Source organism: Astatotilapia calliptera, chromosome 8 (assembly GCF_900246225.1).
Source record: "Astatotilapia calliptera chromosome 8, fAstCal1.2, whole genome shotgun sequence".
NCBI lineage: Eukaryota > Metazoa > Chordata > Actinopteri > Cichliformes > Cichlidae > Astatotilapia > Astatotilapia calliptera.
In genome coordinates this window covers 21,596,185-21,615,896 of record NC_039309.1, presented here as the reverse complement: position 1 = coordinate 21,615,896, position 19,712 = coordinate 21,596,185, and the positions used below count along the sequence as shown (strand labels likewise).

General features: G+C 40.9%; 1 protein-coding gene across 1 annotated transcript in view; it reads left to right on the top strand.

The window, feature by feature from the left end:
* Positions 1-19,712, top strand: part of gas7b (growth arrest-specific 7b) — a 60,495-nt gene that overhangs the window by 21,063 nt on the left and 19,720 nt on the right. The window contains exons 2-6 of the mRNA XM_026177417.1: positions 4,629-4,746; positions 11,646-11,723; positions 13,095-13,183; positions 14,696-14,749; positions 18,774-18,863. Of these exons, the coding sequence (XP_026033202.1) occupies positions 4,629-4,746; positions 11,646-11,723; positions 13,095-13,183; positions 14,696-14,749; positions 18,774-18,863 (429 nt within the window). The remainder of the gene's footprint in view (positions 1-4,628; positions 4,747-11,645; positions 11,724-13,094; positions 13,184-14,695; positions 14,750-18,773; positions 18,864-19,712) is intronic.

Sequence of the window (19,712 nt, the reverse complement as noted above, 5' to 3'; positions counted from 1 at the left end):
GTTGGTAAAAACTTGTTGTTCTGTTTAAGGTGTGTTCCAAGCTTAAGAAGAATACCATACCCCTCTGTGTATTTCCATGTTTTCTGTCCTCTATTGTGACTGTAAACAGTTGAAACGATAGCCTGGAAAAGATGAGACAGAATTCAAAAAAAGCAAACATGGTATTCATAACTTCAACCTGATAGTGACATTTTAATGAAACCACAATTCACTCGTTTAGATCATTGCTCAAACTAATATTTCTCTTATCTTCAAGATTCTCTAATGACATCTGAAATGACTAATACGCCTTCAATTAGAGGTTTATCTTTTAAACTGGGGTCTGCAGAGCCCGCAGAGTGCTGAAACGATTATAGTGGTTGCTCATCAGTCATCACAGGCCCTGATGAGTCCTTGCTTTCGCTACCAGGGGCAATTCTGGCAAGACATGAGTGTGGAGCCAAAGGCAGTCTGGGGCTTGGAAGGTTAACCATCTGGAATGGTGCATTATTTAAAGTTGCATATGCCTAGGCAAGCTGGCTCTCAGATTCTTAATATTTCCCACTGCCAAGGTGTTCCCATTCTCTCATTCACATCTGATTTTTATTTTTTTTTCCACGACAGGGCTGTCAGATCTGTCACAAACTTCTGTCAGGAAGGAGAGTTTTAACTTGTGCTCTTGTGGCTCGGTCCAAACTTTGCTCGCTTGTGAAATTTGTTGATGTTTGAAGAGACTGAAATTTAATACAAGACTCAGAGACACTCTTTTTTTAAATTGTTGTGCTAAAAATGAACTAAAATGTCTTCGTGGCCAAGAGTTTTTGCATATTATGTGTCCTCAGCTCAAGCAGCCCACTCCCATCTGTCTTTGCCTGCTACTAAGAGCCATATCTGCTCAGCTCCGAGAACAACAATACTTGCCTAACATTTCACTGATAATGAGCATGTGACCTAACAACAGAAAGACGCCAACAGGAAAGCAGCCAGGAAATGCAGAGAAAACTCCAAGGGTGTTTTGTTAGTGTAGTACATGAGATCTGTTAACCTGGAAGATCATTTAGGCTTTGGAGATGTATCGATGGTATGTAAATGAAGTCCTCTGATAAAAACAGACCAGAATCTCGTTCCGATTGATGCTGTAAGGTCAAACTTGGAGGGCAAACATTCTGGATGTGAGTTTAATTTGCCCATTGTCCAGTGTTATTGTCGAGTGTTAATAATATACATATTACTGGGTTGCTAGATGAACTAGTTAAGTGCTGTCGTTGCTTATAGAAGTGTTTAAGTGTAATAATAAAGTTAAAAAAATGTCTACAGGTCATTCTAAAAAAATTGTTTGGGTCACTGTAGCTAAGGTTTACCTTTACAACAGCTGTATGAGGTTGATTTTTATAAAACTATAAATGTTATAAATGTAGAAAGTTTATATCAGTGATCCCCAACCCCCGGGCCACGGATCGTTGCCAGTACCGAGCCGGGAGAGTTGAGGCTTGGTGTCACGGTCTGCGGCGGGCGGACCGTGTGTGGGAGTGTGAGGTTCCAGGTGCAGACATAGACGAGGAGACAGTACTGAACTTGAAATGAAAAGCGAGCCTTTATTTGGGCTGAATAATGTGGCAAACAACAGAAAGCACTGAGGCAAAGCTAAACTAGAAGCTGAACTGGGAAAACTAAGAACTGACACTTAACTCAGACAGCAGGGAAGGCTAAGACAGGGTGACAACGATGCATATGACGGAGACAACTATGAACAGGACTCTGTGCTGGAACAACAAAGAACTGTGAAACATATACACGTAAGCAACGTGGACATGACCAGCACAGGGTCCTGAAACCTGGCGTAACATGGGGGAAGTTGAACAGACGACGCAGCGACGAACAAAACAAGACTGAGGACTTAAATACACACATGAGGTGATCAGGGGAAGTGGAGACACATGAGAACACAGCTGACAAGAAGGAAACATAATGACAATACAGGGGAGAGTAACACTAACTACAGTGAACAAAGAACACCATACTCTTTCAAAATAAAACAGGAAACACAGAGACCTAGACATGGAGATAGAACAGGAACTTAACCTAACCAGAGACATGAAACATGACAGGTAGACACATGGACCAGGGAGAGATGACAAAAGGGACTAAGAAACCAAGGACTAAACTGCAAACTAGAAAATAACTAGATGCGTTAAACTACACATGTGGATACAAAAATATGCATTAGAACGTAAACCCTGGGCCTCATGGCCCAGTACTGTGACACTTGGGTGTGAAATTTATGGTTTTCAGGGTTTTTAACGGTTTTTATTGTTATTTTTTTTATCGTTTTTATAGTTAACTTGGTTTCCCTGGGTCTTTTCCCGTGTGTTATGAATAAATCTTCTGTTTATTTGGTACTGGTTTTATTTTGTTGTATTTATCTGTGACACCTTAAAGGTGAGTCTGTGAAAATATTGTCAGACATAAACTGGTCCGTAGCGTAAAAATGTTGGGGACCACTGGTTTATATTATTTGGGTTGTGGCGTCTTTGAATAGCATGTGGATGCCACCACAGATAGCTGTAGCTGCTAGCCGTCTATTAAGCTTTACCCTGGATGAGACGTCTTGACAGATGATGTGGTATTAAGGTTTTATGGAGCATTTCTAAAATAATTATCTGGCAAATGGCTTTTGTGATGTTAAACATGGTCACTTGATGCTCTAAAAACCAACACGGTAAATCCAGAAAGATTTCGATTCAGGATTCTTTTGAGTTCCATGTTTCTATCTGCTCATTTCTCTTCCCTGGATAAGTTATTAGGTCTCACCAGACAGGAACTTTCACTAAAACATGATTAACATCTAGACAGCCGGGCCCAAAGGCAGATTTACTGTGTCACAAAGACCAAATAACAACGCAACATGATAAGAGCCCTAAGCTGGCTCCTGCATTGCTGCTACGTCAGACATCGGGTCTTGCTTACACCCTTGGCTTGGTCTCGTCTTGTTTTCACAATTCTACTCTGAAACTGTGAAAACGAATTTGCAAAAGCACATGTTTGACTGAGAGATGTGCGAAGTAAATGAAGGCCGTCTTCCCTACGCAGGCACAACCGTACACTGTAGCACTAAGCTCTGCTGTAGCTGTATCTGTGGTTTGACTGTCATGTTGTCTTTTACACTCTTTCCATTTCTTTTTCAGTGCACAAACCACACTCTGTCACTGCTGCCACTGGAAATAGCTCTGATTTTCTTTTGTAGCATGCCGTTTATCCATCGTTACTTCTCTGCGACCACTTTTCATTTCTGTAAGAAATTACCAGACGATTTTTCAAAGACACATGAAGGACAAATATAAAAGTGACCACCGAGACCATCAAAGAGAAAACTTAGCTGAGATGCTGTCGGAGAGTGTGTAATTACACATAGTCGTAAGTCTCCCGAGGTTGACATGTGTTCATGCTCTCGAGCCCTGTGGGACCACAGAGGTCTGGGTTTTATCCTTCTTCCTTCCTTTCTATCCTTCTGCTTCTTTCACTGAGGGCAGCAGTTACATGTAATGGATTCATTCTCCAGGGACATTTTGGGCTTAAATAGTTACTGACTAGCAATTGATTACCCCTAAATGGGTAATGAGATGGTTTCCATTAAGAAATGTGTTGTCTGTCCTCATCCCAGGTGCCTCTAATGATAATGAAGTGCATTCCTGTTTCCTGGATTCCAAACTCGTACCCAGAGTGGCCTTTCAGGACAGTTAGTTTCACTCATTACTGGTTTCCCCAGTGCTTCCTGTTGTCATTCTCTCACATAACAACACTTGAACTGACCCAGAACCTACTAGTTTGTTTAGATGCAGAGAGCATGCTTTTTCACCATCTGAGTTTCACAGTGATTAATACTTAAAAATGCATCATTTGAAGACCAAGATCAGGACTTGTAAATGTCTAGCAAATACAATTGGTCTTATAGTTTAAAAGGCTAAGTAATGCCACCCTCCATGCCTAAATGCATAATGTTTCTCCTTCTCCTTAAGCATGATTATAAATTCAAGGGTTTAGAGTCAGTATTCAGAGATGGAGTTTACTGTGCGGTTTGTAAGTGCTCCAAATCTTTATCCTTCAAAGACATATCCATTTACCACCAGTGATTGGCTCAAATATCTTCGCAGTTTGTAAAATGAACCTCTTATGCCAGACTTTCTGTTGAGGAATAGAGCTGGAATTTCATTTGGCTCTCTCGGGTCTCCAGACAGCATCCCCACAAAGTGTTACAATAGTCTCAGCCCTTTGTTTTTCTGCTAATCAGTAGCAGATGTGCACAGTTTGGCTACATGTTCTCTCTCTCGATCGTGTTCTTCAGCTGTCGGCTGTGTGTGCTCATGTGCTGACTCTGGAGCTCTGGAGCTTTCCGTCCAACCTCAGGGCCATGCCAGTTTCTTGTTTTCTGTGTAGCAGCGGCAGCAATTCCGCCTGCTCCGCTATGATGTCATCGATGGTTGCGAAATGCTTGAGGAAATGAGAACCTCATTGAACCCAGGCTGTACATGTCTTCTGCACCAGTAGTATAGCCTAATCTTTCTTTTAACTCTAAACGTTAGGTTAAGAAACAGTGAGTAAACTAAGACTCTTCATCATTATTGACATTTCTTACTTTTCTGTTTTGATAGAGGACAGCATCTCTGAGTCAGATTCCTGTTGAGGATCTCAAAGATCCCCTGCCTCCTCACTGGAAATGCTATATGTCTCCACAAGGGCGGCGATACTATGTCAACACCACAAACAACGGTAAGCGAAAATGTAATGTGGATTTTTTAGACGTGCTGTGAAAAGAAGCCGAAGCAGGAATATCACTAGCCTGGCTTTTTGTGGCTTGCTTTCCTATTCAAGCCTAAGGGCCCTCTTCAGTTTTTGTTTTCAGTCCCAGAGGTCACTGCTTAAATGGTAAATGGAGTGGTACTGATGTAATGCTTTTCTAGTTTATGTGAGCGCTCAAAGCTCTTTCTTACTACAAGCCTCATTCACCCATTCACACAGGCCTAAGCGCTTTTTAACCTAACACTTACACTGCAATGGATGTATTGGGGAAAGTCAGAGTTCATGTCTTCCCAAAGGATACTTTGACATGCAGATGTGAGGTGCTATAATCTAATCACTGACCTTACGATTGATAGACAACCAATTGTTTGCCTAAGACCAGATTTACTAAACAGAGCAAAATAGAAAATAAAATAGTTCTCATAGGTGTGGTTAGTTTTACAGGCGACTTATAAAAATTGAGCTGCTTTGTCCATTAAATTTAACATCAAACGCAAAGAATAAGTCAATTTTTTCAGCGATAAGTATTGACACAATTAACAGTAAATTGCATATCATAAATGTCAGTAAATCAGTTTGTGTGTTTGATCTTGTCATGAGGTTTCATTATTAGCTTTAGCACGCTATGGAGTCAAGCCTAGCAGTTTCGCTGTGTTTCATTCCACATTAGCTAAAAAAATCAGCAGATGCAGCTTTGAAAGGGTGGTGACCTTCCAAAACAGAGAAATGGAGACCTGAGTGAAGTAGTTTTTAGCTGTTATTACTTATTATTATAAGCTTCAGAATCTAGCTAGCTGGTGCCCCCTGCCTACATGCTAAGCTAGGCTAATCACCTCCTGACTTGAGAACCATACTTGGCACAGTGTTGCCAGGACCAAACACACTACCATTTGATCAAAACTCTTTACTTCTGAGTTATATTCTGAAACCACATTCAAAAGGCATCACACCAGAACATTTATAACACTGTGCCTTTCCTCCTCTAGAAAAAAGTGCCAACCACACACTTCCTTCCAGTTACACAGTGAACGTCAAACTGTGCCAAAGCTTCAGTTTTCACTTTGTATACTACACATGATAGTTAATATTAAAAGTATGCTGAATTAGCTATTAGCAGTTTCCGTTTGGAATTTACCCCTGAATGTAGTTACAGCTATAACCAGGCGTTCTGATACTAGTTACCCTTAAGGGCAAGTTCTGTAGTTACAATAATCATCACCTTTTGGTTGTCAGTGTGTAAATGTAATGGAGCTATAACTCAGAGAAGTATTGGTATTTTTTGCAAAACCCACTAAATCAGTTTACTGAGAAAGTAAAACAGGTTCACCTGGGTTTATTAGTTGGTTTATTTCTGCAGATTTATTTCTTCAGCTGCCATTATTAATTTTTGCACTCTGACGCTTGTGCTGTCTGTTGGGGTTTCTTTGTTAATACATGTCTCTAAAAGACATGCTTATAAACATTCATTTCCCATTTGCCACATTGAAGTAAAAGATTTCCTGCTTTGCTCTCAGACCGCTCTTTGAATTCTCAATAATATGTTTTCTTTCATGAAACAGAAAGCTAGCAGAGCTCTGTTTTGATCTTTAAAATGATACCTGCGTGATTTCATGTGACTGTAATCCGGCTGAATGTTCACTCAGTGTCTGTTGTAGTCATGGTACCAGAGAGAGACGCCGTCCATCAGGGCCTGTAAGGACAGACCCTGCTGATAGTGCCTTGTTTCTGTCAACACAATCACCTCTCAGTGTCTCCCTGATTAGACACACACACTGACACACTGGCACAGAGACAGCTTAATACTATCCCAGAGTGAAGTCACTATAAAACTTGACTGATGATACTAATATCTTACAACTCTTGTGTGCCTTTGGGTTAAATAATACAGGTAAGAGTGGTTTATACATGCAACTGTCACACAAGCAGCATGACGACATTACATTCACATTTACATTCTACAGCAGTGCGCAAACTTGTGTAAACCATGCATACATTTAGTCTTACTAGCATCCTTTACCTTCAGGTGAAAACCAACAAAATCAAGAAGTCAGTAAATGAAAACAATCCTCATTTCCTCCTACTGAGCCAAAATAAAAACAAATTATATTCAGTACATTTTTCTGTCACTCAACTTCAAGACAGTTTGGCAGGGGCTCTCGTTTCCTGCGCTGCGTTCAGACAGAGAGCTGGCTCTCAGGCGTGGAGATTGGACCAAACGCTCACTTTTCAGTGTGAATTCCTACCAGAACACATAACCACGTGTCAGTAATAAGACCTGACAGAACAGTTAGAAACATTATTCATACTTGGCCTTGTGTTGTGAATCAGCTTGTTGTACTGGTTTCACATGTGCACCTATCTCCTTCATATAACTGGGATTGTGGCCTAGCAGTCACTGATGACCCTCACATCAAACCTGCTCACAGCATGCTCGCCTCTGATCACGGCTGCGGCGGTCAAGTTGCGGTCATTAGCACGGATCTAAACTTAGCTGAGGTCTCCACCCAGGCACGAGCCAAGGGTTTCTCCTTCTGCTCCTTTAGGATTTAATGAGGTGCTTAAGTGCTGCTGTCTTAAAAGTTGGACCCAACTCGCACTCTCACTGGATAAGACTGTTGTTGAATAGTAAAAACATCTATTTCTCCCTTTCACATTATTCCACTGAGAAGTCAGCAGATCTTACTTGTTTTTATGCGTTTGGTGCTATAAAAGGAGTCCCACAATATTTCCTATGAGAAAAAAAATGATTAATTTTTCATAACTTTTTTTGTTGTTATTTTTTTCACACATCAGCAGCATCTGTATCCTGGCTCATAAAAAAAGCAATATTGTTGCTATGGTGTTGTGAAACTGGCCTCACAGGGCACGGGAAAAACCTGCAGGACTTATTTTCTGAGTCTTAGCTGCACGATGACTAAAAGCTTAGAGAACGCTCGGTCCTGACGCACGCACACAACCACTGTACTACAGGTCTTGTGGTTTTTTTCTCTTCACTACCACAGCAGCTGTTTCCAAACAAACACATTTGATACAATTTTTAGGTATTTATAGCAACTCTGCTATTTTCTTTGGACTTCCCTTTGGTTACGCTAAAGTTCAGCGAGATTAGATTGTATATGTGTGTGTACGTGTGTGTATGTGTGCACCCCTGCGTGTGCATTTGTGTTTCTGTGTCACCATGGTAACAGCAGAGTGCGTGGGTGAGGGCTGCATGTCCTTGTGTTGGAGATTGTTTTTTTTTTTCTAGGTTTTCCTTCCTGTGTTGCTGGGTGCAGCAGAGCCGCGGTGCTGGCTGTTGCAGCTTGTACCCGTCTCCTCAGAATCTCCACTCATCCCAGTGAACCAGTGGGCTGCTGGATAAACATACTAAACCAAAGTCATTCCAGCCAGAGCACACATGCTGTAGATACAGATTCAGTCCCAGGATTTTTAAGGCCGAATTGTAAAAGCAATTAAATCTGCCCTGTTACAGCATACCCTGTTTTGTGAAAACATGCAACATTAAATGTGTATAAGTTACTTTTCAAATACAGTAAACTACTAAAATTCAGCTCAACATTCAGTTAACAACATATTTGATTCACTTTTTCCATGAGATTAAGTGAACATGACTAATAAGTAGTTAAATGATATAAATAAGAGCCTAAAAGTCTTATCAAGGTGGCTACTGGCACGACTGCTTCTAAAGGACTTTACTTGAATCTGACAAAAATGACTTTACAATGTTATAAGTTCACATAAGGTACACAGACAGTGTACAGTATTTATGTTTAGTGTTTTTGATTGTTTTCCCCATATTTTTCTGCATGTTAGGAAAAGCACATGTCAGTGCGTCTACAATCTGGAGATAACACAGTGAGTGAACGGGCTGCTTGGACTGATAAAAACCAGATACAGGAGGTAGCTAATCCATCAGGGACCTGTGTCATATGGTTATGAATAAAATATAGCATCAGTGTCAAAGCTAACTAGGCCATTCTCCTTCTCCCTGTTTCGAATCAGGGATCTCTCTCGGTGTGGCGTCGTGGACAATAAGCTGTCGGCGTGTTGCTATCGGACCTGCTGTCGACTAGTTTCATTCATTCATTTTTACTTTTAAGCATCGCTGTCTTCCGTTGTCAGTCACACTGTGCAAAATGAAAATCCGAGACGTTTGCTCTATCCGAAAAGAAATGAATGCTTTTATGATCCATAAATGAGCCCGTGCTGATGCAGCTTGGATCATTAGATGACTTCATTCTGTCATTGATTTCATGAATCTGCTTCATTAAGACCCACGTGAAACCTGAAAAGGGCGGATAGAAAAGCGAGTAAACTGCACTCTTTGGTCTCTGTTCTGTAATCCAGGCTGTCAAAGTAATTTAGGATGATTGACAGCTTTTTAGACTTCATCTCCTCTGTGACAAGGCAGGCTGATGAAAATCACTCCTGCTGCTGCATATGTATCACTGTATCTGTATGAACGAATGCAGCAAATGTTAAGACTGATGTGTGTAAAAAAAACAAAAACAAAACAACAAAAAAAAAAAAACAGGTTCATGGAAATGATCAGAGCCAGTTGCCTGGAAACTCAATCTGTCCCTCTCTGGGATTGAACATATAGTAAATATGTGGGCTTTCGCACCTTTTAATACAAATAAAAGTGCTATTTGGTTGGAAAAAATATTTACGGGCAATTCATGCTGAAAATGATTGTGATAGCCTTCGTTAATTTGTAAATCTAGTTTAAATCTGACTAAGAGGGATTTATGAAATTGTATTTTTAATGATGTTTTGAATGCTATTCCTCTGGCAATACATAGAATGACAATAACAAGCAATTTCCCTCTGCTAAGAAGGTTATACAATAATTTTCTGCTTTAATATCCCATTTTTCTTACTGTATCGATTTATTTGTGACAGCCTAACAGAGAGGAATTGATACATTTATGGCCAGCGAGTGCCAGCGAGTGCCGGCTCTGCCCCGATGTTGTACATCAAACATGAAGGCACAGCCTCTCTCCATAAGCTCGCTGCCAGTTATCCCCTCCATGCGTGTCATTTGAGCTGATGGGCTTGGCTCAGTTGTCTCCTCTGCTGAGCAGCGCCAAATAGAGCAGGGCCGGCCTAAAAGACCCGAATGAAATGAGAGCTCTTTACATGTTTGTGCCTATTCTCTCTGTGATCATAGAAAATGGCTAATTGAGCCCAGCACTGTGGTCAGAATGGACATAAGGGAGTTCAAATGAAAGGGGTATCTTCTAGGATCTGCATTGGACTTGCTTTTACAATCTTCAATTGCCAGCAACTTTTCCAGCAGGAATGAAACGGGGATAGATGTTGGGAAAGTATCATCAGTACCTCTGAGAAGCTTCATTAATACTTTTTTTTGCTTGGTTCAAAGCTTGAACCTTTTGTACAGGTACAGTTCAACCAGGAAAAGAGAACAGGTGGTTGATAAAAGACGTGTATATATATATATATTTTTTTGTAGCAGCCAGAACAGATGTCATTAAAAAATAAAGGCTGGGTAGACCTTCAACTTCCACATGACTTCAAGTGGGAGTTCTTGCATTTCAGTTGGCCTGTGACACGTCTATAGCTCAAGTAAAGTTTACTCTGTGATGTTTCCATTATTAAGTGTATAGTACTTTTTCTAACTCTGCGATGCAAAAAATAACTAAACTTTCACCACTGGAAAGAGGACAGCGTTTCCTCAGTGGGTGTGTTGAAACACATTCTTGTGTTTGCTAGCTTTTGATATTTCTAATTTTCCAGAAAAACATGCTAGAACTGACAAAAGGCAAATATTTTATATTAATATGGCATACTATATTTCTACATATTTGTGTCTGCATGAACAGAGACAGTGGCTTAAATCTCTATAGTAAAATCTTGATATTTGGCAAACATCCTTCCACTTTGACTGCATTTGAGCTGGAAGCATCGCCGATACAAACACTGTCCCTGTCCTTCCAGTGTGGTAAATGTTCATCTTGTCCAGTGCAACAGGTTGATCCAGGAGGTTTTGATGGAACGAGGTTTCTGTACAGCTGTAGCTGCCACGCAGCAGTCTCTGATTTTCTGTTGCTAAGTGATCCTGACTCTTAGAGGAATATGAATCAAACAGACTTCACTCTTGTCCAGTTTTTCTGGGTGTGATGAGAGGCAGAGCAGGTCAGAAGGTTGTTAGTTTGATCCTCTGTTCTTCCAGTCGGCATGTCTTAAATTTCTTTGGGCAAGATGCTGAACCCCATGTTGCCCTGACGTATCCGTCCAAAGAATCAAAGACGTATCCTTTCAGTTCTATTCTGAGCCTTCAAGACTCAGAATAAAAGAGGCGCATGAAGGTGAAGTCCATTTGAATACTGACAAAATAATGTCAGTAGTCAAAAAGTTATTAGTCTGACCTAGACCTATCTAGCTACATCTTAGCTACTAAAACAGTGACAGTTACATTTAACACATTTGCAAATGTTGTGGTCAAAATAGAAATTGACACACATTATCTCTTTGATTATAACAGGTCCTAGAACACTTGCACTGTTCCTGTGTTGTCAACAATGACTCTTTTTTTTTTTTTTTACTACTCGAGAATCAAAAGAGGCCTCACGTTAAAAATACGAACACTATAAATCAAAATTATAGCTGATACACGATGTAGAAGTGAAACAGAATAGATGCCCTCTGACTGCGGTCGAGATGTGGCTTTTTTTTAGTTTAACTGCTGACTACGACAAGAGCTAAGTTCCATCTGTGAATCACTTCTTCTTATGGTTTCCAAAGTTGTTTCCAAAGTTGTCAACAGAATAACAAAAGAATGTAGCAACTGGTGTTACTTTGTTAATGTCATTGTGTTCTTTTCTTCCCCTTCTCCCAAACACCAACAGAGACAACATGGGAGAGACCGTCGAGTGCACCGGGGACGCCAAAGAACTCCTTCCGACACAAGAACTCTCTGCCAGCAGGTACTGAATATTTATTTCTCCAACTCAGCCTCTTTTACTTCAACTTCCTCAAGTTATAATGCCACAGGGCTGTGAATTCTCTGAAGATTCCACAATGGCACAAAGCACCCACTCACATACACACCACACACAGTCACTTCCTGTAACTAACTTAATCTGGAGCCTCAACTAAAGAATTAAGGCCTGCAGTGTCCCTCTTTTGGCTCTGCTCCTAAAAGAAGACAGAAGGAAAGAAAGAAGCAGTAAGGTTTGTAAGTGGTAAAATACAGGAAGCGGGCTATGTTCATTCACTTTGGTTAGAAATTACTTTTCTTTTCTTGCCTTGTTAAATAAAAGAATGGAGAAAAGGTTGGCCATGTTGACTGTGTGAGTTACATTAGTGTTTAGTAAGTGGACGTTCGCTGATTCTTAGTAAAAGCCATTTAACGTCTCTTTTCAGTGGTTGGAATTGTTTGGATTGTGGTTGTTGTTGTTTTCACAGGCAATCCTGCATTTTCAAATGCACTATGACCAAGATTTTCAAAATAGGTGTAATTTTTTATTCAACATGATCCAAAATGAGCAACTGACCACATAAAATATTTACCGAGGTCAAAACAGAGAATAGTTTTCTCATATCTGCTGGCCTTCAGGTAAAATCCAGGTTTAAGACACTTCGATATTGGCTTCGTTCTTCTGACCCAGAAGCTACGTCCATGTTTTTCTTTAGGTTCTTAAACCAAATGATCAATTAAAATTTGTTAAGCTGTAAACATTCATACTATTAGAAAATCTGTTAGGTTAGCATAAATTGACATTTCCTGTAAATTGCATTTTAAACTAAATGAATACTTTTTAGATTTTCTTATGTATGAAAAAAATAAATAAGTCAACACACTAATGGATCATTAACAATAAAGCACAACTATTTTCTTTTTATCTAACAACATGAACAACGTTTAGCTGTAGGCTAAAATTGTTAGCTAATTAGCTGCTATAGCAGTATCCTCTTTCTGGCTAGCCACTGATCCATTGGCTTTGTTATTCTAAATCTCTATCTGAAAATATGTCAATTCAGTGATTTACTGTAAAACTGAGATTTTTACATATATAAACCTTTAAGACATTCCCATGTAACCTGGTGGTGGATTTACCTATACCACAAGCTAGTGTAATGTAGCTAACTGATTATGTGTGTTTGTTCCATTAAAGGCATTTTCAGACCACAAAGCAGAAATAAGTTCAGTTCAGTTGTGGTTTGGTTCAGCTCTTAAAGAGGAGGAGCAAACTCCCTTATGATAAGAATAAGTTTACATCTTATCCATAGAATCCTGAATGTCTTTCTTTCTGCCTGTCTTTATCTGTCCTGGTGTCTCTCATTTGTTTTTCCAGTGAATGGATTTCACTCAGGTGGTAGTCCCTTGCATCATGTGGAGCACTCACACAACAGTCTGGTTAGGAAGAGCAATACAGAGCCCCAGGTAAAGCTGTCTGATTTTATTATTTTTAGTCCTTGACTATATCACTGAAAGCATAGATGCAAAAGATGTGGCTATTCAGCTGTCAAGGCTTGCTTGTTTGCTCCTTTCGAAGAAAGTCTGTCGCTGTTTTTTAAAGTTTTACTATCCCAAAGACTCAAAAGCGATGTGAGTCCCCCAAATTTAGCACAAAAGTTGTGAAATGTCACATGGAGTGAAATTAACTAAAATTAGTGGTGTTGGTGTCTTTCCAAGGTTTGAGAAAACTTGTCTCACTGCTGTTTCTTCGTGCTCTAAATCATCTTCCACCCTGCCAGGTTTTTCACAGGCATGACATTTAAACAGTCTGTTTGTCCTGCTGTATGCTCCCCGCCACATGTAGATAACTGCTTATTTTAAGAACAAGCGTACTATGACTCAGTTTTGTCTCATAGTGTATCAGTTTAGGACACATGAGGACAAGAAGTTGAGGTTAGAGCTCCACAGGTGCAGTACAACTAACCAAAGTACTTGGTAATGTCATTGGAGTGCAGAAGAGATAAATAACCCCTGTGAGGGTGGGACGAGGCTGTTTAGACGCTTTGATTAAGACTTAAAACAACTTCCCAGTAAACTGGTGCGGCTCTATCAGGACGTTATTGTGGATATAATAATAAATGACCCTGCTTCTGCTTCTCTGTTGCAAAATCATTGCTTTAGGTTAGTTTGTCTGCCAACACAACTCGATCCATATCCAGTGTTTAGAAACAATTAAAGATGTAATGATGTACAGCTATACTGATGATGCATGATGTCATGATCAGACCACCTCTCTCTTTCTCCGCTCGGTATTAATGGAGCAGCTGATGGCAGTTTGAGCACATTAATCCCTCCTACAGTATCTGCTCCCCTGATCATAATTAACCAGGCACTCAGGGTGCAGTTATACAGGATCCACCCACCAGTTTTTCACTCGCTGTCACCTCACTTCTCTCCTTTTCTGCATCGCAGACTCGTGTACACAAACCCGCTCATTCAAAAACTGCAAACACGCACATGATGCTAATGACTCAAGGTCCTGTTCCCTTTTCTATCTTTAATTATTTTGTGGGAAAAGAGGTGATAAACTCCCTATACTTTCCATCTAGCTTTACTGTTTAACACTTATTTATTTCACCCACTGCTGCTTCAGCCCAGAGCACTGGAAATGACTCTATTCTGAGCTTAAGTGTTGGAAATCACACACACATGCATCAACATTCACACAAAGAGAGAACGCAAGCCGTGCTTTGCTTTGCTCTGCAGAACTATCCTCCCTACTCTGCACAGCAACACACACACACACAAACACACATCCATACACACTAGCAGCAGCAGCACCAGGAGCACAGAGAGCGCCAGACAGACGCTAACAGCGCTCGCCTGGAAAACAACTGTGTTTGCGTGCATGTGCGGGTGGCGGTGTGTGTACGCCGAGCAGTCATGTCTGACACGGAGGATGGAGTTTTTGACGGAGCGTCCTTCTTCTCTCTGCAGTGCCCAGGATCGACGTCGCCCACGAGTAAACACAACAAGGAGACCACGGTCACGGTGAGTGGGGCAACTACTGGGAACTCTTAACTAACCATGAACTCACCCCAGAGCACTACAATAGTCCCAAAGGACCAGCAAGGAAGAACTTGAGTCTTTATTTCTGAACTTATTAGCTAAAAAAAAATATGTCTAATGCAGACGTCCCTCCTGGTGGACTTTTTATCCAACCTCATGATTTCTGCATCATTTAAAATACATCAGTGCATATACTAACTAACTAAACCTTAACTGCATTGTAGCTGTAAATGCTTTTCATTTTCTCTTCAGGCTTGCTTTGTTTGTTTGTTTTTTTTATCTGTCCGCTCCTGTGAGAATTGTTCGATGCTTATTTTCAGTTGCTAGTGTACAGATACACAGTGACATCATCCTGTTCAGCATCCAGATGATTTCTCCTCTGCTGTCAGGTCATTACTTCCTGTTTGGCCTCACACTAGGAAAATAGCAGACGTCCTGCTCCCAGGAGGTCATGGATTAAGCCCAGGCTTTTATTTTCTCAGGATATATATATGTGTATAAAAAAAACATGCTTGAAATGTAAGGGGGAGGGGGCATTTCTTGGCTTCCATAGCAACCAGAGCGATGCTATTGATAAGCAGATAGTTATAAGAGGAAACAGGAGTGAGAAAAGGGAGGTGAGAACAGCAACAGTCGATATCAAATAGCTACTACTGATGCCGTCTGCTGACAGCGAAGTCTTGAAGAGGTCAGGTGACCTTCAGAAAAGTCACGCTTCTCTTCTTGCACAGGAGATACACACTTTGCAGTGGTAGAGACCTGTTGTTTATCTTTTTGAACATCACAGTGAGGATAAAAGGATGAATAAATTAAAAAAAGATGAAGCTAAATAAATAAGAAGTATTCTCATCACCAGACCAGTTTAGACTATAATACTATAAAACATGTTTCAGTAACAATATCAAATTTAGATTTAAGTTTTTAAGTGTATACTTTGAAACACTGTTTCATTTTCAGCCCTCAGGCTGATGGGGCATTGTTGTCAGGCGGGCAGGTGGGCGACGTTGATAAATGGCAGGATTGTCAACTTGATACCATAGGTGTATCTACTAAAAATCTCAGAGAAGTTCAAATCCCTGTCACCTCGGCCTCGAGGCCTCGGTTAGAGATCAAGTTTTGATTGTAAATGCAATCAGTCGAAAAGGAAGATTGATTGATTGGTGAATCTACTAAGAGGCTGAAGCTGAGCTTTTATTTTTGTAAGACAAAAAGTCTTTATTTTAGCATAACAAGAACAATTTGTCCAAGATTGCTGGATTGTAAAAACTCAAAACAAAGCAGTGCACACTGATTGTAAGCCTTATCGCTGATACGGTAGTATTCAGTGACATGATAACACCAAACACCATCCAATCCAGCTAATGACATGTTGTAACTCTTGGCCTCCAAAAGAACGTACGTTAGAAAACTAACAGATTATTGTGCTAATTACTGGACATGCTGTAACTTGTTCACTTATATTAAAGCAGATAAACACATGGTCGTCCATGTGTGACGCAGCAGAGGGAAAGCCAGCAACAATGCTGACAGAGAATCCAAGCTGCGCACTAAACAGCCAGGCAGTGATGTAATCAACAGCTGGAATTTCCACAGGTTTTTTTTTTTGGTTTTTATCTTAACTTTACCGTCTGCAGCAACTTGAAAAACTGTGTTCTTGAACAGTTTCTGATGTATTTTGCCCCAAATCCTTTTAAGCTGTGAGCGCTGTGAGTATGACCTGACCATTCAACCAGTGAAATTTGCCCCCTTAATGATGCTGGCAACTTTTCCGTCTTTGGCTTGTGGCGATTACTCGATTGGGATCCATTGATGGTTTCTTGTAAACGTAGTGGAGTTTTTAGAAGAACTTTAATCCTATGAACATGCTACAAGTGAATACTTATCTTTACACATTGTTACTAAACCACAATATTCAAAGAAAAGACACAGTTTGACATCTTCAATCGTTTCTAGAAAAGAAAGATTTATTAAATCTAAAATCGTACTTGTTATTAATCTCTGGCTCTCATCTACAACATGTCTGTTATCCTGTCTTCCTTCTCTCACCCCAACTGGTTGCCGCAGATGGCCCCGCCCCTCCCTGAGCCTGGTTCTGCCAGAGGTTTCTTCCTGTTAAAAGGGAGTTTTTCCTTCCCACTGTCGCCAAAGTGCTTGCTCATAGAGGGTCATATGATTGTTGGGTTTTTCTCTGTATGTATTATTGTAGCGTCTGGGTGCTGGTTTAGCTCAGTGCGTTGAGCAGCTGAGAGCGGATGGGTTCAAGTCTGGTCCACGTCCCTTTGCCGCATGTCTTCCCCTGCTTTCCTGTCCTTTCTTCACTGAGTCCATCAAATAAAGCTGAAAAAGGCCTTGAGGCGACTGTTGTTGTGATTTGGCGCTGTATAAATTGAACTGAATTAAAAGTCAATCTGAAAGTTTATGAACTAAGTAAAACTTTAACATTTTGGAGTTGAGGTTTTCACATGTTGCATCATATTTTTGGTAACTTCTAGCTTTAAGACAACACCTTCAGAATTCTATAATTAGGTGGAGCTATGTGTCTGCCATCACACTGCTTCAAAATGTGAAGAAATCCCAATCTGTGCCCACTGTGAGTGTTGAGCTCAGACTGGATATTGCTGGGAGGAGGGGCAAGTTGTTAGGGTCACCAAAGGTCAGGAGAGAAAGTGCTGGAAGCAGTGCCTCGTGTGTGTGTGTGTGTGTGTGTGTGCGTGTCTGAATTCAAACAAACTAAGCCTTTCATTGGATACTTAGTTGGAAGTCTCTTTGCCCTCATCTTCACCAAAGGAAAAGCAGGGGTCAGTTTAAAGCCCTGGTAGCTTTCAACCTCTGGACCTCCACAGCGATTAAATAGGAAGCCATTACTTCAAACAAATTATAAGCTTCATAAGCCAAGAAAAGGTTAAATTAGAGGCCCCTTTCTTCTAACTCATAGCATGTCAGACTATTGGCTCTGGAAAAGACATCAGCACAACCATATTTGTTGAATTCCCCTGAAAGGCGTGGCTTTGGTATTAGACCAGGGTGCCACTGAAGTTTGTTAAATAGCAACTGTGCATCATCGCTGCAGGCTGATTACCTCCTGAGGTTAATGGGAATGTGAGAGAAAGCTCCTGTTGTTTGCTCTGAAGTGAAAACTTGTGTCTTTATGTATGTCTTCACTGTGGAGACGTGTCTACTTTTTTCTGGGCTCTGTCTTTTCTGCTTCTTTTTCTTGTTGGCTTGACAGCAAATGAATCTGCAGAGCGAAGTGTAGATTTTCATGGCAAAGCAACGTTTTTGTTCTGCTAAACCTAGAAGCGATGAATTGTCAAAGCACCTCTGAGATCTGAGAATCTATTATACTATGTGAGTTCACTCCTGAAAGCGGTGAGGTTACCTGTGGTTGTCTGCTACCTTTCCACACTAGTGTAAAAGTTTGAAAAAAAACCACAATAAGAGCAGAGAGTAGTAGAGCATCATCAGTTGTGTGCAGTCCCTCTGCTTATGAGTGCTTCACAGCGGGGAGACTTGAAGCCAACAAACTCAAGAACACTGCTGCTGACAATTTACACCGCCGCGATAATTAAAGGCAATTTTCCGAAATCCATCCCACTGATTGCTCTGAAACCAGAGTAGAGCAGAGAGTGTCGGGCTATAGAGCAGAACAATGTATCCTCAAAAAAGCTAAGAACCACAATGGCGCTGTGTTGACAATGCTGTCCCTGAGGACAGCGAGCGCTGAAAAAAAATAAACGAACAATGTCAGCTTGACTGTAAACGTTTGGGCTTTTTTCACATCGGCATCTTCTCATAGCTGCACGGATGAGAGAGGGTTGCCAGAGCAACAGAGCACGCGCTACCTTGAATAGCAGTGCAAGTGTCTGTGTATGTGTGAGAGAGTGCACGTGCACGTGTGAACTGCCTGTCAACACAAGGAGCAATCACAGGTGTGTGAAATCAGTTATTCGTCATGATCCCATAAACTGCCCATTAAACTGCGCTTGCTCCCCCTTCTCTCCTGCAGATCAACTGTGTGACGTTCCCATCACCCGCCTGCATGCCCGAGCAACAGCTACTGAAACCCAGTGAATGGAGCTACTGTGACTACTTCTGGGTAAGTTTACCTGAGTAACTATTTTCTATAGATCAAGTCCAGAACCTACAAAAACATAATCTTTTCATGATTTTAGTTTTTATATAGAAAGATTTGCAGTTGACCATCCTTATGTGTCCATGTTATGAGAAACAACACTGGATCCTCTTCATCTTTCATCGTGATTTCATATTTATGTCATCCTGGCCCAACTGCACGCTGGGAATCAGTATTGGCTTTAATAACATCCAAGACACAGCGCAGCAGGGAAACACATTACATGTAACTGGCTGGAGCACAGTGAGGCCAGCTGGCCTCAGCTGCTCTTGTTTGGACATCTCCTTCCCCTGCAGTGTAATTTCTACCAGGTGCAGTTTGTGTGGTAACACACTGTAATCACAAACACAGGTGACAATGCAGTAGAAAGAAAGAGAGAGTGGAGAAAGTGGATGGGAGAGTCCAGGAACGTCTGGTTTTCTGTAAAATGTGCAGTTCCCAAAATTCAGGATTATCTGTTCTCTGAGTTCCGATGTCAGTTTGTCATGTATGGTGTAGCTCCCAGTCTACTGACTGCTTTCTGCAATTAAAGCTGTACGCACTGTCCAGTGTTTAAGTGATTTCTAACAGGCTTTAGAAGACGTTAAGAGACTTTAGACACAGTTTTAAATATAGCCTGTATATAAAAAAGGTACAACTCAGCACCACTTCATTGAAATAGCTACTGCAATATTATGCGTGGTCGTGTCCAACACTGAAGATGTAGTCCTGCTGTCGTGTTGACTGTCTAGCCATCGCAGTCTTAGCTAGCATCGTCTGCTTGCTGTCTAGCTCACTATCAAATGTCATTTTATTATGTCCTCCATTAAAACT